General features: G+C 40.0%; 1 protein-coding gene across 2 annotated transcripts in view; it reads right to left on the bottom strand.

Moving 5' to 3' along the window:
• Positions 1-833: 833 nt before the first annotated feature.
• trpm3 (transient receptor potential cation channel, subfamily M, member 3) overlaps positions 834-25,440 on the bottom strand; it is a 143,050-nt gene continuing 118,443 nt past the window's right edge. Inside the window, exons 13-26 of one of the 2 annotated variants that reach the window (XM_061728936.1) lie at positions 24,399-24,434; positions 24,096-24,236; positions 22,977-23,006; positions 21,913-22,205; positions 19,965-20,193; positions 15,214-15,417; positions 12,989-13,129; positions 11,291-11,419; positions 10,426-10,677; positions 8,166-8,340; positions 6,023-6,173; positions 5,337-5,530; positions 4,526-4,658; positions 834-3,429 (exon numbers count right to left, since the gene is read on the bottom strand). In XM_061728936.1, coding sequence (XP_061584920.1) covers positions 1,809-3,429; positions 4,526-4,658; positions 5,337-5,530; positions 6,023-6,173; positions 8,166-8,340; positions 10,426-10,677; positions 11,291-11,419; positions 12,989-13,129; positions 15,214-15,417; positions 19,965-20,193; positions 21,913-22,205; positions 22,977-23,006; positions 24,096-24,236; positions 24,399-24,434 — 3,729 coding nt within the window. In that variant the 3' untranslated portion in view covers positions 834-1,808. The remainder of the gene's footprint in view (positions 3,430-4,525; positions 4,659-5,336; positions 5,531-6,022; positions 6,174-8,165; positions 8,341-10,425; positions 10,678-11,290; positions 11,420-12,988; positions 13,130-15,213; positions 15,418-19,964; positions 20,194-21,912; positions 22,206-22,976; positions 23,007-24,095; positions 24,237-24,398; positions 24,435-25,440) is intronic. The other variant, XM_061728937.1, reaches the window with a different exon arrangement.

Below are 25,440 nucleotides of genomic sequence, written 5' to 3'. Positions count from 1 at the left end.
ATATAAAACAAACATTAAAATCATAAGGATTATATTTATTTCACCTACATTATCTTTACAAAGCTATCTGAGAAAGACATCCTTCTCCCCACCAGATGTCTCCCGGTACAATAAAAAACATTTTAAAACACTAATCTAGCTTTCTTTCTTTAGCTTTCTTTCGTTAATAATATTAGTAACTCCACCTTTGCTCCTTCCTGTCACTTAAAATACATGCCTTTCTTAAATCTTAGCGAGAATGCATATACTCAACAGCTTATTCTCAAGCCTTTTTTTTTTAAGTAAATTCAAAAGGTAGCTCTTAATTATGAATTTTTGGGGACCTGTACAGTTTGCCATTTATAACTGACTTCATCAGTGAGCGACTGCTTTCTGTAAGAGTCTCTTTTCGCAGTGGTTTTCTTTGAATGCAACAGAAGAAATAAAGGAGAAAACGTGTAAAAGTTATGGAATAGATGAAGGACGGATCAATGACATGTAACTGGAGGTGAAACCTTTGAAAAATAATCCCACTGACAAAACCTGAAGGAAGAGGTGGGTACTGCAGGAGAGCTTTGATTCTGGAATATATTAATGTCAAACATGCTGACAGAAAAGGTTCAAACCAGAGTCGTCTCTGCCATGGACTCATAGTGCCTCCTGTCCCCATCTTCTGCAACTGCATGTGTCTTGATTAGTAATTTGCCGGATTTCAGAGACTACTGTACGTAAAGAGTGTCACCATGCACATACGTCCTTTATTAAAGAACATGTCTTATGCACTGGCCCCCCAAAACACTGACTACCCTCATTCATTACTCTACCCAGAATCCTTGCATTTACACTGTGTTAGAAGGCGAGTTCTTCATCCAGGAAAAGTAACGGGACGCTAGAGAAATTACTTCTTCGCTTAAGCGTGCTCAAACAAAGCTTTCTATTTTAAGATGATTTTTCTTTTTTTTTTTTTATTTAAATTTAATTTGTTTCAAGGGCCAAAATTAGTACGTTAGGTTAGGCATTTCCTCTTCAGCATTAAATGTGAACAAAACAATGTCAAATTCTCCTGAAAAAAAGTATAAAATAATCGCAATAAAAAAGTGTACTAATAAATGAAAATATAAATGATTGTCTGATGGGCATCAAAGTCTAAAAACGTAACAATTACATGACCCAGCCAGAAAAGACAGCTTCTTTTGTTCTAGCTGCTTGTGCCGGGGTCTCAGACATTAAATTAAAATGATAAGATGGGGAGAAGATGCTTTTAAAGCAAAACCTTTGCCATGATAATACTAAGACAAAAAGGTAAAATGAGGCTACTATTTTCTCTTCTTCCTATACCTTCTTTGTCCCCTCAGACTTGACAGTGCCTATGATCTAATACAGCTAATCAGCAGTGTACTTTGTCTGACTATCATGACTGATATGTAATGTATGCAACACAGTGACAAATGTTTACTTGAAGTAATGTAATTGGTGGAAGACATACGTTACAAATACACCTTCCCTTGCCATAAAACCCAAATAAACGTTACTTAGCTATAAGAGGTATAAACTACTCTAGAGTCATAGCTCTTTGCTTGGACTGATGTACACAGGACCTTCTGAATACTTTGTCTCTTTTTTCACCCACTCATGGCTCAGGGTAAAGCTGCCCTTCAGTACTGACTATGAACTCACTATGAATTAACTTCTCTAGCTTAAAACATAAGTAAAAAAGTGGAGATCTGGTCCAGAGCAGCATCTACAGGCAGCTCAACCCCGCTTTCATTTTTTACCCTTTCAGTGTTCCACGCTGGCGCTCACAGCGTGAGTGCGCTTACGTGTCCTCGTCACGTGTAGTTTTGCCTGTCAAAGCTGCGGAAAGCCGACGGAGCAGCCAGCTTCCTTATGGAGAGGCTTTCGTTCTTGACTGTTTCAGGCCTGGCTCCAGACTTGCTCCTAAGGAAGGGGTTTCTGGGTCCTGCCAGACCACGCCCCCCAAGCCCAGGCCCCCTGTCTGCTCCCAAACCCGGTCCTCTCTCCATCCTCTCACTCACTGACAGGCTCTTCCGGTGTGGAGGGGCCAGAGTGAGAGAAGGATGGGAGTCATCTGAAGAGCAGCTGTTTGCTCGCTCCAGCCTGGTGAAGGGGGAGCAGAGAGGGGCTCCGCTGGGCCCACCGAGGCCCCCGAGACGGGGGGTGTCGGGGGCTGCAATCATGTCCTCGGGATCCTCTGGATCAGACTCCGTGTGACTAAGCTCTGCCTCTCTCTCGGGGTGAGAGGAACTAATGTCTGACGGCTTATCGAACGGGAAGGAGGAGGAAGTTCCTGGTGAGTGGGAACATTCTGCAGGAGCGTATGGCGCGGAAACACATCGTGTATCGATGCAGTCGGTGATGCTGGTGTACTCTGCAGCCTTTACCTGCACTCCTGCCCCCAGTCCACCATAGCAACCTTTCGGTGTGAACATTAGGCTGTGAGACTTGACCAGAGGAGGATCATCCAGGAAGGCTGCGCCTGATGTAGAGAGATAGCGACTGCTCTTAGAACGTTCGAGCAGCCCTGCTGAGGGAGGTGGAGATGGTTCCATATCCCAAGGAGGTAAGATGGTGTCTGGTAAAAGGTGGGCAGAGCACAGCGACAAATCGGCCGCTGCGCTGTCGTCGAACATAGCTCCAGGTGTTACGCTGCTGCCAGCTCCGCCCTCCGAGTGCCTGTCGCCCAAACCGCTAGTGGCAGTGTTGTTGAAGTCACGGCCTTCCGGCAGCACCATCTCCATGGTGTCTGAATGCAGGGAGCAGTCTCTCTGTAGAGGTGGGGCCATGCGGAGAGGATCAAGAAACACCTCCGCAGGCCCCACCTCTTCAGAGGTGGAGACGTAGATATCAATGCATGATGAGGGACGGTGCTGCTGGGAAACTGACAGTGTCGCCAGTGGGAGGGGCTTAGACTCCTTGGGGGCGGCAGTTGAGGACACAGATTGTGAGCTGTTGGCTCGGTGGAGGCTGAGTGAGCGCTCTTTAAAGAAGCTTTCAGCTCCTTCAGTTGCTCTCGTACGTTCACTGACACGGCCACCTCCGAGGTAAAACGAGTGACTCCTCGTCCGTGTAGGCATGCCGGTAGGAGAGGGAGGGGACATGGAGCCCTCGGCCGTTCCCTCCAGTGCCTCTTGCAGGCGGTAAACATTCCCCTCTGTGCTGTTGAAGCTGCTTTGCCGGAGGATGTAAGCTGCCTCTGGGCACTCAACATGGCGGAGTATGTATGCAGAATCTGTACAGTCAGATGAAGTCCGGGAACGTGCTTTGCTGACCTCCACACGCTCAACACCTGTCACACGCTCCAGTGCTACAGCAATTCGCCCAATTAGCTCCTCCATTTGGGCCAGACGGATGTCAACAGTTTGCAGTGATGCCTTCATGAAGTGTTCCCGTTCATTGACTTCTTCCAAACGCATTGCCATGTTTTCCACCCTGATGGAGGAGAGGAAAAACAACAGAAAAGATGAAAGCACTGAAAGTCAAATTGGCCAGTCTGTTTTCTCTATTCTTCCATCTACTTTTTTTGACAGTGTATTTGGCTGTCTTGGATATGATGCAGAAAAAGGAAAGACAGAAATTAATAATTTCAACTGTATGCCTAGAAAAATGTAATGATTCTTAATGTAGTTTGCATTTTATTTCATTGTAGACTCTATGAACTGATGTGTTGCAGGCATTGCAGGCCTGTGTGTTAGTATAAAGATGGGACGGTGAAATGTTCATCACTTTGCAATGCCATTCTTTTTAACAATGCTTAAAGATTAATAACATTGAGGAGGGAAAGCAGTGAAGCATCCCAGGTGTTGCATTCTTCCATTATTCCCGTAAATGAGTCCTCTAGTCACAAAAGTACAGTGTGTCATTGTTGCATTTTACATATCAACATTTACTACACAGTTTTTACTGGGGCCTGATCAGGTCTTTTGGCAGGCCCCTTTTTCCCCGATGACGCCTTTGAAATGAGTGTATCTTGAAGGCAGCATCTTGCTGTTCTTTTCTGAATTAATGCTGCGATCACAGTAACCAAAATACATTTTGCCAAAAGCAGTGATACCACCTCCTGTCCTCACAAAGCACAGCTTGGTCTTGTTCTCTGAACCCCAGGGTCCATTCATTCTTCTTCCCCCCAAAAGAAAAGAAAACAAAAAAAACCCAGATAGCTACTGATGCCATCTCTGGAGAAGATTGATATAAAGCATCTATTTAGAACATTAAAGTTGTAAGTCCTATTGTAACTGTATTTCCCCAAAGTAATCCTTTACTCATGATCACTTGTCCAAGATTTCCCAGACCTGAAAATCCTTGGGATTTGTTGCAGCCCTGAAAAGCCTGAATGGATGTCAATTAACAAGTTTAATGGAACTGACAAAACAAAGGGTGAAATATGATGAAATATGTTGGATCTATACAAGTCAAAGTGAATGTAAGAATCACTGTGTGTGTTTTCTGTATTTCTATTTTCCATTCCAGACTCATAACGATTTGTGGTTGTAAATTCAAGAAATGTTTTGGTGTAGTTATGTCTGACCTTTCAGATGTGACTCTGATCCTCTCATCGTTAGAAGAGTGGAATCTGTCGTCTTTCTCTCTGAAGTACTCTTCTATGCATTGCTCCTCAAAGTCATGGACTTTCTTCAGCTCATCCTCTGTGATGAAGAGCTCTGGGGATTAAAAACAAGTTTGACAGTGTTAATGTTGTGATGCCCTGTGCAACTGACTGATTGTATAAAAATAACATGCAGTTTTGTGATATATCTTAAAATCAGCGTTATTAACAAAAAAAAAAGGAGAAAAAAAGCTTTACAATGAAGTAAACGCATTTCAACTCTGCCATTTGTCCAGGCTAGTTTGTTTGTTTGTTTGTTTGTTTGTTTGTTTTATTAAGATCCCCATTAGCTTTTGCAAAGCAGCAGCTATTCTTCCTGGGGTCTTCATACTCTCACGAGTGACAATACAGTGTACACACAATACAAACCAAACAGAAAAAATACTCATTCACAAATATATACAGAAACACAAAAATTCACACATACAAAACATATAAACAAGAAAACATACAAGACAAGCTCCTACATTGAATCATCACGAATACTTTGTTACATTGCAAAGATGCCATGACCCAACAATATGAGTTAAATATTTAATTATTTAATTAATTAATTATTAAATATTAATCCTTAAAATGTTGTGTTGAATATTAATCATTTATTTTCATTTTAAAACTTAGCACATTTTTCTGTTGTGTTACATAATCAGGAAGTGAATTCCACTCCTACATTGCTCTGTATATCACTGTGCCAGCAGATGTGTTAGCTAGTTAATGTACATCAGCCACTCACTCAGTCCATAGTCCCTCTCGTCATCATCGTGTTTGCGCCATCGGCAGCACAGATGCTTAAGGACCATAGTTATGTGACTGAAGATGATGAGAGGTGGAGGAAGCACCGGGCGTTCGTGGAAGGTCATAATGAGCTGGTATCGCTGGAACTTCCACACTTGGTTGGAAATGGACTTGACTTCGAAGAATGTATTACTGAAAGCAATCACACAGATTTCACAGATCAGTGATGAAAGTGATCAAAAGCCACATAAATCTACAATTGAGACATCAGGCGCACAACGAGACTAACCATAGGGGAAAGTTTAACAACTGACAAGTCGATAAACTGGCTCCTATCTAAAACAGTGCTCAAAGAGTGTGTTTTAATAACAGTCCAGACAGAAACTAACAATGAAGCAAGTTTGTGTCAAATTCTGAGAAAGCGTGTATAGCATTAGTGCTGCTTTTGTACAACTGTGTTGTGAATATTGAAAAACAGAGACAATTTCTGCATCATTCTGCTTAAATTAAGTTTGTTTCAAAGTGGTTAGTTTAGAATAGAATAGAATAGAATAGAATAGAATAGTAGACTTTATTGATCTCCCAGAGGAGAAATTCAGTCGTGCAGCAGCCAAAACACACACACGCTTTATACAAAAGATTTAAAAGATTTAAAACCGCAAATGTGTGTAGTTTTTTACGTACTTGAACACAGCAATGAGCAGGTTAACCAGTAGTATGTTGGCCACCAGCAGATAGCAAGCCATGATTGCTGGGACGATCCAAGCACCAGTCTTACATGGAGGCTGGGCCACGACCACACCTTCGTCTGTAGTGATGTTCTGTCCACAGGGAGCTGCACAGTGCCACAAAATGTATACAAGCACACATGTCAATGCACAGGAAATTATATTTAGATGAGACTTCCATTCCATTAAGGGTATTTCCATAGACATTTTGGATGCACATTCAATTAGACATACATGCAGACACAATGCATGTACTGAAAACACAATTAAAATAAAGTGCATGATAAAAGCTAAACAAAATAAAAGAAAAGGACACATACGACATTCAAAGACAACCACAACAAACAAAAACGTTGCCACATTATATTAAACAAAATGTATATATACTTATTCTGCAAACAAACAGGAAGCATAATTAATTATTTTTATGCTTCTTCTCTGAAAGAATAAATTGGAAAGGATGCACATTACAATGGTAAGGGCTAGTGATCAGAAATGTGGATCTGAAAGCAAAATGCACACGTTTGTCATGTTTCATCACAAATTCAGCTCCCAATATATTCAAACGCAAGTTTTAAATATATTGCCATGTAGGAGAGCCATAGCGTCATTCACAAATGGTGGATTGCTCTGAATCATTTTGAAATGTATTTAGGATACATAGTATGTTTTTTCCATCAGTGATGGTTCAGTTGCTGTTGCTTATCTGGGGAACATTCAATTTGTCCTTGGTTTGTTTGCGTTTGAGAATTCATTGTAGTCATGCTCATCAGCGCTTGGTGTTCAATTGTTACACACAATGCAGCCCAAAGATAGAGAACTGAAGTAATTATTCCTTTTTACCTTCAAAAATTTGGACTTAAAAACTCTGACAACTGAACCACATGAAAAAACAGATTGCAGATGATGGAAGATAGTTAACAGCTATGTTTAGATGTGGGTGCGTGTACAGGTTTTTATTTTAGTGCATGTACTAATTCGTGTCTGTATGTTTGTTGAAAGGTTTCAGATGCTCCAGTGAGAAGCTGTGCCGACGTAAAGGGTGATATGATTCATGATTCACACGTCATTATCATGGCAGGCTCACCTCTTCAAATGAAACTAACTTGGAGCTAAATAAGAAAACCAAAGTAGGGAACATCAAAGGAATATCAGAGTTAGATATTTCCTGTTGATGTGACTGCTGACCAGAAACAAAGACCATAAAAATATGAGCACATTTGAAAAGTACCGCTGCCATATAACAGTGTCATTTGCCAGCCAGTTACAAAACTTTTCAGAGTAAAGTTGCCTACAGGGTATAGCCTCAGGCCAAGCTACTAGCTGTCTCAAAGTTTTGGTAAAGACAGACCATCTGACTGAGTCAGGCCATCAATGACTTTAGAGCTGCCTGAACTATTTAGATAATAGAAACTGCTGCTGATATCCAGTAGTTGACCCAAGATACCAACACATGAGGGCAACTTTAGCTTTAGGGCGTGGAGCTGCATGCACACTTTTGTCTCAAGTGGCCTCTAGTGGTAGGAGTAGGAATGACATGGTGGCAAGGAAGACAGGCGAGCTGGGAAAGGTAGATGTGGTTAAATTGAGATCTATATGTATAGATTTACTGGGATTTTGACTGCACTGGGAAATGTGGGATGGACCCATATTACGCCAGGTTCCTTGACTGCGAAAGAAATTGTGCTGTAACTTCCTACTATGCATATCTGAAACAAAGAATGAAAGCATTATTTCAGATCTCTTCTCTTTGGGCCACTCCATACACACCTTCATATACAGTACAATACAAACAGAGCACAGAAGAGCACACAGTAGAGTCTCTATCAGGGCATATTCTCACAGCCATTCTCAAAGCTTAATTTTGTTTTATTGAGTCAAATCCCTGTCTGTTAATACGGTATAAAAGAATGAAGAGACAAAAAGATTACAACCAAAAAAAAGACAACAGCGTACATAAGTTTCCTTAAGAGATAAGTTTTGTGCAGACAGGGAAGTTTAATCTATAGGAAAAGTGCATACTTGGTCACATGACTTGCTTCCTCCAAATTAGAATAATAGTATATGTATTCTTTTAGCATCTTACACCCAAAACTTACGGTCGATCTGGTCAGCAAACACCTCTCCGTAGATCATCCAGTAAGGCATAAAAAAGATGTTCCTAGCTAGCATCCAGGACGGGTCTTCATTGGGGTGGAGGATGGCCTGACGTGCCACCCCGAAGCTCATGAGCACCACCAACATGATGATCACAAAGTACATCATGTCGATCATCTTTGGAGGAGTGAGTAGATGAAAAAGAGAAGAGTAGTCGGTGAAAATATGTATTGAAAGGAGGGGGAAAAATGAGGTATAGATGGGAAACAGAAAAGCAGATTCAAACATTTTATGATTAATGGTCTGCATTTGCATTTAATGATTATTAATCCTTTTTTAAAAGAAAGTCAGTCAATTTAAGTTTAATGTGATTTATTTAGGCATAAAGATGAAATCTTATATCTTAATTTGGGTTAAGTTCAGCTTGATTAAGGAGGTTAAAGGCTGAAGAGGCCTAATTTATGTTCCATTAACCTCTGTGACTCCATGTATTTATAGATTAAAACCGCCACTCACTGTCATTCGCAGACATACATTTAAAGGGACATGGCATGGGAGCAGCAGCTGTCACACTTACTATGACTTAAAATACTTAAAAATAATAATGAGGAGCAAATCATTTAGCATTATCAGTTAAGACAGTTAAAACCGTTTTTTGAAAGTACACCGAAAACCTTTGCTCTATTTACCTTATTGTAAAGTGTTACCTTATAATGTGAGGTTTGTTCTTCTCGCCTTCCCTTAATCCGTACTGACATCAAACAGGTTTATAGTGCTGCAGTATCACATACATTGATGACGCGACTGAATCATTTAATGCAAATCCAAATCTCTCTCGCTAACAGACTGCTGATTTTCATATCAAAGACTTGGTGTCCGGTGCTACACAGCACACGTCAAAGACAGTCAAGCAACAGACTTACAGATTTGGGTTTTCAAGCATTAATCAGGGCCTCAGATCTTATACTTGTTAAGATCAAACACTTGAAGCAGGCACACGTAAGCTTTGTTAGAACTGCTCTTGCATAACACTTAAAGATTACATCTGTCCAAATACGGAGCCCAGGTGGATCCATGAGTATAGAGCATTTTAACCAAAGTCAGAAAATAAATGCAACCCCAAATCAGAAAAAGTTGGAACAATATGGAAAATGTAAAAAAAACAAACAAAAAAAAAAAAAACAAGACAAAACGCAGTGATACCTGAGTGTACTCTAACCTGTTATCTCTGTATAAATCTATGACAATTCAAGTTTTTTGTGATTGTCAGTCCTTCTAAGAATTTCAAAAAAGTTGGCATGGTGGCACTTCAGTGATAGTAAGGAAGTAAAAGAAAAAAAGGATGTTAGCAGCACAGATGGGCAGAGGATCTACATTTTGTCAAGAAATGTATGAGAAAGAATATTGAAATGCTTCAAACAATGTTCCTAAGGTGGGAAAGGATTAGCATACTTCTCCTTCTATAGTGTAGAAATATCACTGAATGAAAAGTGCTGGTTTATAAAGAGCGAGGGTGCAAACTTAAACGGGATAGCCAAAATGTTTGATCATACACAGTGGAAATGTGTTTTGTGTTCAGCATTCCAGTTGTTTTTTGAAAGAATGGGTGTGTTTCAGACCAAAGACAAAATGTACCATTGAGACTTGTATGAGCATTTATTTCAGAAGAAAGGGTTTTGATTGTATAGGGCTGTATCACTGTCAATGTAAAAGTAATTCACACTTCTGTTCTGTTACTGTAGGATACATAAATAAAAGTATTGTATGCTGCCTTCAAGATGATCTTTACCAGGGACATCCATGCATTTGACAGTTTGACCACATTTTGCACACATTACACAGACACAGCTAATAAAGCAGCGGGTACATGTACTTGACCTGACCTGAGAATTTGTTTGCAGAAAGAATGGGCCAAAAAAAAACAGTTGAAATGTGTCATCACTTGGTCTACTTACAGCCAGAATACCTTTTTAAGTGAAGTATGAAGGAATAGCAATGGTAAAAGCTTTACTCTCCCAGTTTGTTTGTATTTATCAAAGGTGTTGAAGGCCAGAAATGCAAAAACTAATGTATACTAACAAATTAAATGAAGGGTATGAGTTAAAAAAAAAGTCTAAGTAAATGTAAGAATCGCTGTGTTCATGTTTTCCATATTGTCCAAACTTTTTCTGATTTGGAGTTGTAGACACCAAAGAAAAAATGCATTGAGTAAACAGACAGACACACACACAGCCATAGTTGTCCACCCCTGGCTCCTCTCACCATCTTGCCAATCATCATCACGTAGGGACCCAGGTACTTGTTGACTCCAAAGATATCAAGCAGCCGGATGTACCAGTAGATGATGTTGACACAGTAGATGACCCGCCCATAGCTCATGAGCGGTGGCTCCTGGAGACGCAGAACCATGCCAACAGAGAATATGAGGATGGCCATGAGGTCTGTGATATTCCAGTACTCCTGAAGCCACACCTTCACCTTCTGTAGCAGCTTCCCTGGCTCTGACATCAGTATCTAGAAGACAGTAGTGAAGGGTGAGGAATATGATTATATATAGTTCAGTACCGATAGAAAGCGGTGCTCGTAAACACAGAAATGTATGGACAATATTTTGAAAAAGAGAGTAAAATAGAAGACTAGAAAATGCTCTCCATCATGACCACCAGAAGAGGGCAGTATGAGCTCATCAATCCGGAATTAATATCTGAGAAGGCATTATAATGTAGCTGAGAATTATTCGATACAATATTAAATACATTTTGTATACTTAGAGTCCAAAAAGTTACAAAGTTTTTCTGAAATTATTGTACAAACACAATGTAGTTCATTTTTATTTCTTTATTTCCCATCTTTAGCCCCTGCTATCATCTCAGCTACCAACTTCCTGCTACCCTTTTGTTACATTTTGACGTTTTGCTTCCTGTTTACAGATCCCGTTTCCTTTATTAGTTATGAGCTATTTCATGAAAATAGACATAATATCTAGTCTTTGGTCTTTGGCAATAAAATACTGTAGGGGGGATTACAGTGGCTTTCTTTGTGTATTCCTCATGGTATATTCATTTTTATGACCTTCCTGCATTCATCGTGTGCATTTGCATTCGGACCCTCCAGGGATCTAGAATACCTCTCTCATCTTTTCAATGCCATTGGTGAAAATGTAAGCAATGACGATCCATTCTTGAGGAGAAGGCCACAGGTCCATCTTGACAAGGACAATGTAGTTAAACAACATCAGGTACCCCACATATGCCATCTGCATGAAAACACAGGAGCAGGAGAAGAATAAACAAGCCCATATGTGCAATCACATGCTTTTCTTTGCAAACTTTTCTCACATTAGCACATTGGACATAAATTAAGTTAAATTTTTAGATAAATAAATACAAAAAGTAAAACGGTTTAAAGGGATAAAAGAAAAGATATCTTAACGTGAACGAATTCCATTCAGGATTTAAAAATTGAATGACTAATCATAATTACGTTCTCTTTCTTTAAGTTTATATGATCTGATAATACATATTTATGGCAAAAATATCTCCATATTTTCTTTTCCATATCCAAACCGATCTGGAGTGCTTATCAGCGACATTAACCGAACATTTAAATTTAGATAAACAGCACTTTTTAACATAAAAAGTCCTGATATCATTTCCCATTTTGAAGATTTTGGACTCTTTTTCTAAATTCCTCCCACCAGAAGCATGGAGGTGAGTTGAGGAGACAGACAAGGAGAGAAGAGTCAGGGTGATGTAAAAACATCCTTGCTTCAGAGCCCTGCTTTCTAATATTGTTGTGTTGCAGCATGCAGATGCATTTTATTTTTCCTGTCGAATGAGCTTTAAATGGGCTTGTAACCACATAAATATCTACTTCTATTTCAATTTAAACTCCGGGATGAATGTGTCACACCTCATTTAGACACAGATACCAAATAGACGTGTGCGAAAGACACACCGGTGTATCCTTGGCTTACGGTATATCTACTCGAGCAAGCCACCCATCTCCTCGCTTCTCTCCGCTCAAGATTTATTTTTTTTTAAAAGGGAACTCCACATTAAAATATTAGATAATGATTTTGGAAATGTTTATTTTCACACTGACAGTTAAACATTCCACAAAGGTAAGCAAATGCAAGTGATTTTAATTTGTGTGACGGAGACTGCCCTCATTAATCCCTTCATCCGCAGATGATATAACGGATATGTTTGGCCATGATTATTAAAAACAAGGCAGCTCTCTGCAATGGGTGACAGGTATGAATGCAAATTGTTTAGTGAATAGTATAAAGAAATAGTAAAGAGATTATTTCATGGGGCAAGTAATTGAAGGCGTGTAAGTGTGAACCATTAGATCAACTTTGCATAATAAGTATTACGCAAACATGCAGAAAAACGGCATCGAACACAAATATTACTAAAATAACATAATCCATACACATTGCTGTAAATAAAGAGAGAAAACACACATACTACCCTCCAAAGGTAAACTTTAAGATGAATATTTACAGATCATATGAGTTACCAGAACTTAGGCATCATCCCTCAGAGGTTTTAGTGTATATTTGTTCATATAAAACCTCTACCGTATGTGGGATTCTACTTTTGCTTCCATCATTCCCCTGTGCTTCTCCCACTGTGCTGCTTCTATTAGCATCCCCCTTCACACCTAACTTTCCCACCCCAGTTATGACAGCGGAGCCTAATGAAAATGGAAGCTGTGTGAAAGTAGAAGCTAACAGCTGCTGATTCTGTTCCAAGACTATAGTAGGCAATAAAAATGCCCACGGGAAAATGTAGGAGGTGTTGCTGAAGCCAGCACTGACCGTATGGAACCAGAACTTGACAATTGGAGCGTTGTAGAACTCGTATATCTTGCGTCCCATTGGGATAAGGCGGTGGCGGTTCTGAACTTCCTCAACATCCTTCTTCCTGGATGTCTCTGTTGTTACCTTGCCCAGCATTGCCTGGGCGAATGCACACCCCACAAGGAGCAAGGGAGGAAGGAGTGGAAGGTGTGAGGATGGAAATGCAGGGGAGGAGCAGTTTGTATGCAGATTGCAGATGCAGATAAATATTTAGAGGAGGTAGGTGGGAAAGATTGGATAACAAAAGAGAAAAGGGAGGGAGAGGAGAGGGTTAGATCATAAGCAGCATAGTTTTAATACAACAATCAAAAAAGCAAGCACAGGCAATGCCATCATTCCAAAATGTGAAATGTGTGTTTGAGGTGGAGTTTGAGTGACGGCTGGTATTGTAACACAGAATGAAGCAGACACTCATGGATTGTGTCTCAGACAACAATTAGGAGGCAGAAGATAGATATGGAGCTAAAGACAGGCAGAAGACACAAAAAGAAAAGAAAAGAGAAAAGACATAGATATTGCATTTTAATCTGTGACACATTTCTTTATCCATGAGAGAGGGTTCACATCCCACTGATTTATGAATCATGGTCTTAATGTCAACGCATCACCAGATCTTTGAGGGAATTCAGCCATGGAATTGTATTGTAAGTCTACAAGTATCACAAACCTGGGGAAAGTGTTTGAGAGCTGGTCCAATTATTTGTAATCTACAATGACGTGTTAGTTCCCAGGCCACAGAAGACATCAACATGAAATAAAAGAAAAGGTCAGTTTTTGTAGGGAATGGAGCATGTGTATATATTTTTTCTCCAGTAATGGTAAACATCTATGGTTTTGCCCAAAGTGTACACAGACAGGGCCTTCAAGAAGAATGGGTTCAGATGGGAGTGTGAAAATCACACTGTGCTTTTACTGCACTGAATATGCACATTACCCAGTCAAGGAAGATAACACAAGGTATCAAAGGAGCCATTACAGTAGCTACACTGTGGTTTGCATAAAACATCTGAGGATTCAACAATACAATTTCCCTCTGTGGTGAAGCAGTTTGTGTGTATCTGTATGAATCTCTGTGCGATTCATAAGAGTCTAGAGGTGCACTCGCACTGTCACAAGCCAGGGCAATAGGAATGGGCTCGCTGCAAATGCATCATCTGGTAACAGGATTCTTTGCTCAATACCAGAGTGCTGCAAGGTACGCTAGAACAACAGGGCCCTGTTTCTAACAATTTGCACTGGCTCGTTGGTTAAATTGTGTGTCAATGGAAAGTATGTGGAGTGGCACTGAAGGCGTGCAATTTCAGTTCAGTCACTTCAGTAACTGTTGATCCAGTTTGGGTATTAAAAATGCTTTCCAAATTTCAGTCTTCATATAAACACACAAACTGGATCCTGGAATCATCAACAGACCTGAATGGACTGAAATAGAACGTGTCCTATTCCTGTAGTACATCCATGTCTATGCAGATGAACCATCTCTTCCACTGTGAGCTGGGAGAAGGTGCTCAGACTCTGCACGATTAAAGCCCTGCAGCAGCATGCGGGCATGGTTACATAATGCAAAAGCCTGGGCCCCCCCATGCTCAGCAGCTGACATGCTGAGTGGTATGCTGCAGCAAGCCTTCACTGATGGGAGAAAGTGAGGGGCATCAATCAGCTGGCATACAGTACTGTACCTCAATCAGAACTGAGCTTGGAGAAAAAGGGAAAAGGAAAAGAGAGAAAGAGCGACATAGAGCAGGGAGGGTAGGGGAGGGGGTCTGAACAAAAGGTTGAAAGTAAGAAGAAGAAAAGAAACAAATAGGGAGCTCTGAAGAGAACGAGAGGGAAAGGAAAGAGAGGAAATAGATGGAGAGAGAAACATACACGAGGGAACTCACAAGCGGCGACAGACTGAGACGCTACAACTCCACACCATGTCTTTGCTAAGACAACGAGAAACAGGAAAGGCCAGTTTTGCTGTCAGGATCCACTTGGCCAGAATAGAGAAAGAAGTGCGTGCGTGGAGAGGACTTTGTACAAATGTGTGTGCATATCTCACTGAGGCCAAGGAGAACATTGCTTCAAATTGGTCCACAAGTGACTCTTGGCAATGTGTTCAATGACTCCTCAGATGAATTTAAGTGTGTATGTATTGTTTGTGTATAGATTCTGAGATGCGGGGCTGAGGTGGGTTCTCTCACCACGGAGTTGTACTGCGTCTCACAGTAAGATCTTACTGTGAACTCCATGTCCTCCTCCTCCTTTTCCTTCACTGGTTTCTCTGGCTCCTCCTCCTCCTTCTCTTGCAGATAGGCTTCCTGATCCTGGGGCATGTAGGACATCTCATCCTTGTTCTTGAACTCCAGACTCAGAATGGATGGTGGCAAAAGTAGGCCTAAGATCACCTGAATGATGACGATGATGTAAGTTAGAGGAAAGTTAGAGGGAAGAGCTGAAAACTTGAATACATTTTCAGCGGTGCATGGTTTCATAAGCAGCAGTGAAAATCAGGCCAGAGAGAGTCTGGTACAAACCAACCTTTATAATTGGTCTGCATCATACACATGATAGAAATGCATACTTGTGGCGCCTCTCCATAATGCCCTTTGCTTGTGTGCAGCAGAATGACAAAGATTTTGGACGTGACAAACAGTAAATAAGTAAAGTTGATATCTATAGCACCTTTCACAGACTGGGGAATGTCACAAGGTGCTTCACAGAAGAATAAACACAATACAATAAATGTAAAATACAATAAAATGCCATCAAAACCTGGAGAAACAGGTGGTTTTTAAGGTGATGGAGTCCAGGGAATGTAGAGACAGCGGGAAGATCATTCAAGAGCCCCGGTGTGACGGCCTGGAAGGTTTGAACTCCTCGCGTCTTAAAACTGGGACGAGGGATCATAAGCAAATTTTGGTTCAATGACCTCAAGCCTCCGAGATGGAATGCAGGAGCATAATATGTCCCTAATATAGGAGGGAGCCTGACCATGCAGATCTCTAAATGTCAGCACCAAGATTTTGGAGTTAAAACGAGAAGGGGCCGGGAACCAATGAAGAGTTTTTAAGTCAGCAGCCTTGCTGAAGAATTTTGGACCTGCTGCAGCCGAGACAGTTCCTTTTTATTTAGACAAGTAAAAAAAACTGTTACAATAGTCTAAATGAGATGACACAATTGCATGGGTGATTAACTCAAAATCATTTTTAGAAACAACTGTTCTCATTTGGAAATATTCCTCAACTTGTAAAACCAGTTCCTTATCAGCTGCTTGGAGTGCTGTTCTAATGGCATTTCTTGGTCAAAGATAACACCAACATTTCTTAGGGTTGATTTAGAGTTTGCACCGAGCCATTTTTTATTTGTACAAGACCTATCATTATGGAGGTCAATTTCTTTTAAGGCCTCAGAGGCCTTAAAAGAGCAGTATAGCTGGACATTGTCTGCAAATAATTGGTATGAAACATCAATAAACTTCTGAATTTTACTTTCCTAAGGGGATAACATATAACAGGAACAAAATTGGCCCCAAAACAGAACCCAGAGGAATGGAAGCTTTGATATGGGCCCCAAACTATTTGGATCGGTGGGATCCAGACTAGATTTTTTGAGAAATGATTCCACAAAGGTATGTTTAAAAGAGCTGGGGAAAACACCAAAAGACAAATAAACATTTACCAGCTTGGTAACCCAGGGGCCAATGGCATCGAACAGTTTTAAAAAGAGTTTACAGTGAAGAGCATCAGATGGACAAAGAGAGGGCTTCATTCTGGTTACCAGATTAAAAGAAGACCAATTATGGGGTGCAGGCTCAACAACAACAAGATTACAAGACGAGCGCAGAGGAAGTTTAGCCTTAATATCCTGAATTTTGCTTGTAAAATACCTTAAAAATACATTCCTATCAGCTTTGCAAGAAACAGGTCTAGAAGGAGCAACACGACACACAGTAGAAATAATGGTGTTAAACACAACTTAGGGTTTCTTCTTAATCAAAATGATCAACTAATGAAAGAAGTCAGATCCCGCATTTTTAATCATTTCATTTAAGGAAAACATCAGTTCCCTAAGACGGAAGCTATGTATCTCAAGTTTGGTTGACTTCCACAGACGCTCTGTGTTAAAACTATACGTGAGGCTATCCACATCCACAAGTTTAGAGTCAAAACAGGCAGAGAACCGAGCTGCCGTATCCTCAGTGATGATGAGCCTCTTTGACTTAACAGGACAGGTCAAATAAAACAATGATCACTGATGTGTGTAACGTGTCAAGCAAAAAAACGTCCAATGTTGTCCAAAAGCCTTTTTGGTGGGTGGAGCCAAATTTAAAAGTTTCAGTCAGTGTTAAAACTTCCCTTTCAGCAAGAATTGTTGTCATCAACATGAATATTAAAATCGCCAACTATTAAGACTTTTTCTAACTTGATTATTGAAGATAAAAAGTCACTAAAATCCATAAAAAATGCAGCAGCAGCATGGCGAATTGGGTGATAAACCAACACACAATAAAAAGAGTCAGAAGGACCGATTTTAAGCATCTGATTAAAATGGGGAGAAGGTTTGAGTATTCTTCATTTTACAAGTGAAACTGTCCCTGAATACCACAGCAAGCGCCCCTCCGCAGCGAGAGGTGCATGGTAACCGGAAAAAAAAAGCAGCCATCAGGACAAAGTACATTCAATAAAAAGGACTTGTTTGCAATTGAAAGAGCATTCAATAGACAAAGCCGAGACAAAGGTGACCCCTCAGTCTTTGCGTCCGCTGGACACAGCGGAATTTGCAGAAGGCAGCTGGGCCGGGACGTCACATGTGAATTGTTGGACGTAAACATGGGAAAGCATGCTGGCAAAGCATTGCATTAATCCTAATTCCAAAGTTGCACTGGCCAGGGAAACCAGAGAAGGCGGCGAAGAGGGAGGACCGGCACCGAGGCAAACATCGAGGAGAAGGACAGTCCAAAAACACCTGGCCTGACGATCCAGGATGTCGACCCGTAAACGTGACGCAAACTTGCATTTAACTTGGACGCCAGACCTAGAGCCACACTTCCTCTGTCTCATCTCCAAACAGCATAACCCTTTGATACTCGGACTGATATGACCACACATAAAAACAATCAATAGTAGTCTGCCAGACACAGGCCAGACACAGGCGTCATCTTGATCACACGCTTCCAATCCAACTTAAAAACATTAGTTATGCTCAAAACTCGATTTAAACAAAAAGACTCAGTGAACAGTGAGAAACATAATTATAACAATAGTGAAGGAAATTATGCATTTTTTTGTCATGACATTAAAAGGTTGTAGACAAACATATTACACTGCTAGGCATACGGATGTGCAAGAAAAGTAGTGTTTTAATTGTTGCAATTCAGTCCATCTGCAATCACATGACAAAAAGGGCAAAAAGATTGAAGATGACTATCTTTGCAAGAAAAAAAACAGTCTTGAAAGCATTAGTTATCAAGAACTTCTGAGGCTTGGACATTGCTTGTTCCACTTGCAGTTTTCTGTCTATCTTTCTGCTCCAGTGAGTTTGCTTAGGCTGTGCACTCTCCGCCTTCCTCTTAAAAAGGCAAAATGATCACTGCACTGCAAGTCCGTCCTGAAAAAGCCAGCCAACCATCCTAACCCATCATCCTGCAACACTTCGTCTATGAATGAGCGTAAATACAACCTTCAGCAAATCCCAGCTCATCATTATCAATAACTCTAAACACTCTGAACAGCTGCCCTCTATCATTTCTACCATCAGACCTGTGGGAAACCTACATGAGCAAATACGGCCCAACCACCTCTTAACTGCAACCTCACATCGTGACTCTAACTGATCGCTACATCTTTAGAAATCAAGGTCAAGTCCTCCACCACCTCTGAGTTAAGATGGTATTTTTCAGGTTTAAGTTGTAGCAGGCATTCACCGAGAAGGACTCAGACTCTGATCACATTGCCAAACTGTTTCCACACGCACTACTGATGTCTCTTTGGCCACAAAGACCCTGCAAGACCTTCTTGAGAACTTGAAGCATTAAAACATCAGTGACAAACCACAGGATTCAGATTTGTGTTGTTCAACAGAAGAAATAAAAAAGTTAAATGTGACATCGAAAAAATATGGAAATTACTGGTAAGTTGTTTTACATTATATAAGGTATTTATATGCTTTATTGTCATTCGACTTGATAACAAAGTTACCATGTCTTGGGTTTTTGAACTTACCTAAAACTACCTAAACTGTGTTTAAAGTGTGGTTTAAAGTTATAGCACACTCATGTCCATGTTGTCACCATGAGCCAATAAAATGATTGTGAAAGAAACTAAATGTTCCCACACATTCATGAAAGGGAAGCCAACGACACCCTGGGATTAAATCTGTTCTGTAGAAAGGAAGGGGCGAAAATTGTTCTGGGTTGATGCTCAATAGTTCTACACAAAGAGGTCAAGTTTAATGATAAAAACAGTTTCACATACTTGTGACCATTACATGAAATAATGAAATATTTTCCTCAAATGTTCAATCAAAAAGTATAGTATTTTTGTTCCATTGTTTAATTTGATCCATACATGATGATGTGTAAATTCATATTTATGCTGAACAAGTCTAAACTATTCATAACCTAAGAGACAAAGATTGACCTTTATCAAAAACAATCAGCACCTCTTTCTGCTTTACATCTGTGTATTTTCACAGATCACAAGCCATTACAGCAGATCTGCAGAGGCAAGTCGCGATTCCCCCGGGGTACTTTCGCAATGAGGTGAGAGGTTTATTACATTAATTTCTTTCTGAGCCCAGTGTTTCTGACAGACAATGGAAGCAAGCCAATACAACTTGCTGCTCTTGCACATCAGGCTGAAGTCACTGTAAAATGCACAGCAATTTTACTCTTTGCAAACATAATTGCCTTTACCCAAAGGTTACACAAAAACAACTGCCCCAGTTTTGCTACCTTCAGGCCTGAATTTTTGCGCATGCGCAGGCGTCCCATCCACATGTCAGTCAGCAGCATCTGACTGCAGGTGTGAGCGATGAAATCTCGGTGTTTGGCCGCTACTGCTAGCTGCAGGCAGGTCGCGTTGCTCCAGTTTTTCAGCTCATATGTCAGCAGCTTCATGGCCATCTGTTCATCCTGTTTATAGGACTGATCTAGAAGTTCCACTGCCAGTTGGGCAAACTCTCTGTAAAAAACATATACAAGACATATCCACAGTCATAAACAGAGTCAGTTATATGATGTGTCCAAATCACCCAAATTAAACAAGTCAAGGAACCACTGACCTAAATTTAGAAGAAATATGGATTTGGAGTAGACCTCCTGTTAAATGTGAACCTTTAATATACTTGTGTAAATATTTTAGTAAAAGATGCAATAAAAATATATGGCAGTATGGTGACATAATGTGGCCACTTTAACCACAATGAATAACAAGTCAATATCCTACATGATAAATGTCACAAACCACCAACCTTTGCACTAGAGATGGCCTCTTTCTCTCAAATCAAGTTCAACCTAATTTCATCCGATGAAAGGACATTCATCTACACAGACAAAAATACATAGCTACACACTTCTAAAACACTGCTGGGACCTTGGGCCTTCTTTTTTTTCCAAAGGAGTGACAATGTCACAGATAAAGCATTTAAAACAGTCCAGGAATGACGTGTGCAAGACAAATTGCTTCCAAGGACTTTTATGATAGACTACCAATACTGTGTTGTTAAAAAAAAGGGCAATTATTAGAACCATATGAATGCAACTTGCTTGAAGATGCCTGGATAAGCAAGATGCAGAATTCAAAATGTGTGAATGTAAGTATCCTCACAAATTATAAATAAATAATAGTAATCCCTTGAGTCTACACACAGACAGACACACACAGTCAACAAGACATTCACAAAAGCTGCAAACTGTGAAAGAACACATGAGATATAAAAATACATCTTGTTAAATGAGCTCCTCGAAGGCACCCAACCAAATTCTTTGTGGAAGGTCAACTTGAAGTATGCCCGCTCCAAGGCAATTCTTTGTAATTGTGTGTATGTTGAAAGAATTAGGCTTTGGCTTAATTTGTACTAAAAAAAAATCCCCTTAATTAACAGTGATTTCTGTAGCCAGTATTAATTATTTAATTTGTCTCCTGCATCACCTTAATCTCAGTGCATATCCTAACTAATGATGATGCATTTTATTCGATCTCTGTATGTGTGTCACTTCCATCCCAGGAGGATCCAGAACAGTCTGAAACAGGCCAGCTTGCAGGGGAGGAGGGCATATCAGGGTATGCGCATCTGCTCTATATATACTCAAGTGCGGGGTTAGGCATTCCCGTCTAGACGTCCAACTCAACTTTGCATTTATTATTCATTGCAGTAATGTTTCCATGTTTCCAGATTCCACACAGATCCAAAACAGAATCTCACTGATCAGACAGAACATAAAAACCCAATAAGATACTGAATTGAAATGAACTGAATGGAACTGAACAATTTATTAATCGCCAAAGGAAAATATTACTGTTGCAGTATACAGTACCAATTAGAGGTTAAATAAAAATCATGAACAAACACACATATGAATCAGGAGCTGTTTCCTGAGTTTTCTTTGTATTTGTTTTGAAGGTGCAAATAGCACTGTTTTTTGTTGAGATAACCTGTCACCTGTGGGAAGATGTGGTGCTACGGGGAGATGTTCTTGATTTTATACATTGCTTAATTGGGTGGTATTTATCAAAGTCATTTCCAATAAATGGTGCTTTGTAACACAATCAATGAGCAAATCGTAAGGGGTTTTATTGTGGCTTACCAGTGTGGATTTGACACCGTATGTAAAAATTGACGTAAAGAGAGCGAGAGTGTGTGGTTGGTGTTTTTGTGCGAACATTATTGATATCACCCACCTGGAGTTGTGGTTCAGTTCCTGGGAGATGTCATCCACCATATCGTTCTCGGACGCTTCATGTGCCATGGCCTTACAGAGCTTACACGCCACCAAGGCCTTGGCCATGGCTTCCTCCCCATGCTGCCAGAAGAACAGTGCCATTTTCTGGCGTTTCATAAGCACGGCCCAAACCATCAGCTCGTGGAAGGGGAAAGGGAAGTGGTTGATTTCTGGGTCGTCCAAATCAATGTCCACCTCTTCCTCTCGTTTACGCGTCGTCTTCTGGCGGCCCCTGCGGATTGGCATGTCATCCTGATAGATATCAATGGTGAATGGGTGGGGTTGGAAGAGGGAAACAATTTAGGTTGACTCTGAGACAGGTATGGATATATGCAGACGGAAAATTTGAAAATTTGAAAATTTGAAGGAAGAATGGAGCATGTTGAGATGATAGGTGAGGATTAAGGAAGGAACATACACAGGTACCGGTAGATGTGGATCCCCCCCCACCAAAAAAAAAAAAAAACAGGATACTGTGCATGCTGGATACAACGACCCCTGAGACGAATGCTGCAACTAAACCTTTATGGTGTGGATTCTTCATGGTGTATACACCTTTGGACACGTGTGTTACATATGTTATGTAATCAATCCTATGACTCAATCATATGTTCAGTTTAAAACCACTGCTCTGAAATGCAGGCTATCATACAATTAGAAATACACAACAAACATTAAAACTCTCGGGAGCACCAGATTTTCACAAGGTAAAAAATACATAATTTTACTTTTCTTAAGTATTGGAAAAAATGTCAGTGGAATATACCTTCACATTTTATTGACTGCTTACTTAAAAATAAACCTTCAGCAAGCTCAGAAATGCAAGCAGAATGCTACTGTAGGAAGAAAATGAATCAAATAAACCTCAAGGTCTTCCTACAAACACCACAAGGCACATGTCATGCACTTAACTCTTTTGGTGAACATGTTGCACACTGGCCTAGACTCAGCGTGTTACAAGTCAGAAGACTCGAGGGAAGAAGGAAAAAAACACATGAATAACCTTGATAATCTCAAACTCACCTCCATCCCCAGCAGTTTCAGAGCTTTGGGCTAGAAAATCACAAGAACACACAAAGAACAATATTTCTGTTGCACATATTTTGCCATGCAGTTTAATTATAAGCACAACACAGTACAGATTTAAGGACTTGTTGAGGCACACAAGGCTATCTATCTATATATATATATATATATATATATATATATATATATATATATATATATATATACTATCTATATATACTATATATACTATCTGTAATAGCCTTGTTTTAACTCTCATAGCCTTGAAACAAGGCAACTGGACCCTCTTTTGTTTTTGAAAATTTTGCACCTTATATCCAAAAGACTTTCTCCTTTGAAGTCACAAAGCCCTCTGGATGGAAAGTGAAACATCTTGAATGACCAGTGAAGAGAAAGTCCAATTGCCTTGTTTCAAGCCTTTGAGAGTTGCAATGACCTGAATACTGAGTCTAAAAAAGTGTAACCCTGCTTTAAGATAGAAATGCTTAGAGATTATGCTTTGTATCGGCATGATTGATAGTATACCATACAAAAGACCATAATCTCCTGCCGTTACACATATCAAAGCAAAGTGTATGTGTATTTAGTACAGGAATGCGTATCTGGGAAAAAAAATTAAAATAAAAAAAATAATCAGGCCACGTATGAATTATGCATTCATGAGCCATGATTAGAGCTGGTAAAAATAACCCATTCTTCCTGTGGGAATTCTAATATCTACATCCATGTGAAAGCTTTGTTGTTGCTAAATAAGTGCTTGTATGTGCATGCTATACGATACGATATACCATCGTGATTTCAGTTCATCTACGAAATCACAGCGAAAGTGGAACTGACACTCAGTTTTGTATCTGCATGCTCTGTCCTGTTTTTTTTTTCTTCTTCAGTGTGATTATCTGTATCTCTACAGCTGCTTTGTTACACCCACAACATCTCATACAATGAGATACTGAAATTTGTTCAGACCTTTTCCTTGCACCAGACAATGAACTGCAAACCAATTTTTTTCTCCTTTATTTTTGTTACCACTGTCTCACCAGTTAAATTTCCCATGCATATCCATTCTGCGACACATAAACAAATGGGACATGAATGAACGTGGTATTTTTAACTCACCCTCTTGGGTCCAAAGAGATTATGGTATAGAGTTCGGAATCTCTTCCTAGTGTAGTTACACCGATATGCCCCGCCCATAAGGTATTCAATAACAAGTCCAATGTCAATGAGGCTGATGCGGTAGTCCGGGGGTAGGTTTCCCTGGAAACCAGACAGCGTTAACAGGCAAGAGCCCACAACAACTGATCAACAAAGGAAGGGAAACGGGTACAACATAAACCACACAATCATTATACAGTCAAATCACAAAATCCATATCAAACTGTTTTTGGCTACAAGAGAAAACGAGATTCTCGGATTCACCTTGAAGTAGATCCAACTGAACCCTGGATACTCTCGCTTGGAAAGAACACACAATGTCAGTGAGTAAACCGCACGACAAGCAAGAGACGGGGAAAAGATGTACACAGATACTCTCAAGCAAGATCTCTCTTCCAGTCTCTTTTACAGTTTTTTGTCTCATCTAGACCATGCTTGAGTTTGTCTGTTTATACATAAAAAAATCTTAGTGGATATTGGTTTGAATCCACAAGCTTGAAGCCATCTTTCAAAATGTAAGCATTCAATGGCTGAACCAACACAAAAACAGGTGTGGTGATCTTTTAATGTTATTAGAATGTGACTTTATAAAAAACCAGAGCCAACATTAGTTAGCAGCTTAGGAGTTAAGCATGAAATGAAAATTAACCCTTGAATGCCATATAAACTGCCATATGAGCGACAGACATTTGCATTGGATGTAAAAGATTGAATTAATTGTCATACGCAATCTTCTCAGAGAGGTTCAATGCAATCATGAAGAAAAAACAAAACAGAAGTGGAAACATTTCATTAGCCTGGAAGAGAGTAGCAATCGCATGGAGGTATGCACAAACAGCTATTGATGCTAGAAGGAAGCGCTATTATTACAGAAGTTCTTTATATGTGAGGACTTTAAGTAAGTCAAGACTAGTTGCCTCCCTTCATGTCCTCAACCTCCCCCTCAGACCGTGCAGTTCTGGCCTCAACTATTGCTCAGTTTAATCTCGAATTGCACGAGAAATCGCTGAAACCTTATTCGTCCTGTGCTTTACTGTTTTGAAGGTGATGCACTCACGGAAGACAATCATCCAAAAAAATTGTTTTAATTAATAGTAACTATTTCTTTGCAACATTAGAAGAATATTTAATAAACATATGATGTACAAACACCATTTCCAGAAAAATATCGTTTTTTTTTTTGACTGTTAAACATTTTGACAGTTTGTTAAAAAAACATCATCCCGATGTTCATCCATCCTAATTTTGAAAATAACACCTGTCTAACGGCGTTATATCTTGCTAATGTAGGGACAATACGTCATTC

The sequence above is a fragment of the Cololabis saira genome, chromosome 9, assembly GCF_033807715.1.
Source record: "Cololabis saira isolate AMF1-May2022 chromosome 9, fColSai1.1, whole genome shotgun sequence".
Classification (NCBI taxonomy): domain Eukaryota; kingdom Metazoa; phylum Chordata; class Actinopteri; order Beloniformes; family Belonidae; genus Cololabis; species Cololabis saira.
The sequence above is the reverse complement of the archived record's forward strand: the minus strand, read 5'-3'. Positions and strand labels throughout refer to the sequence as shown.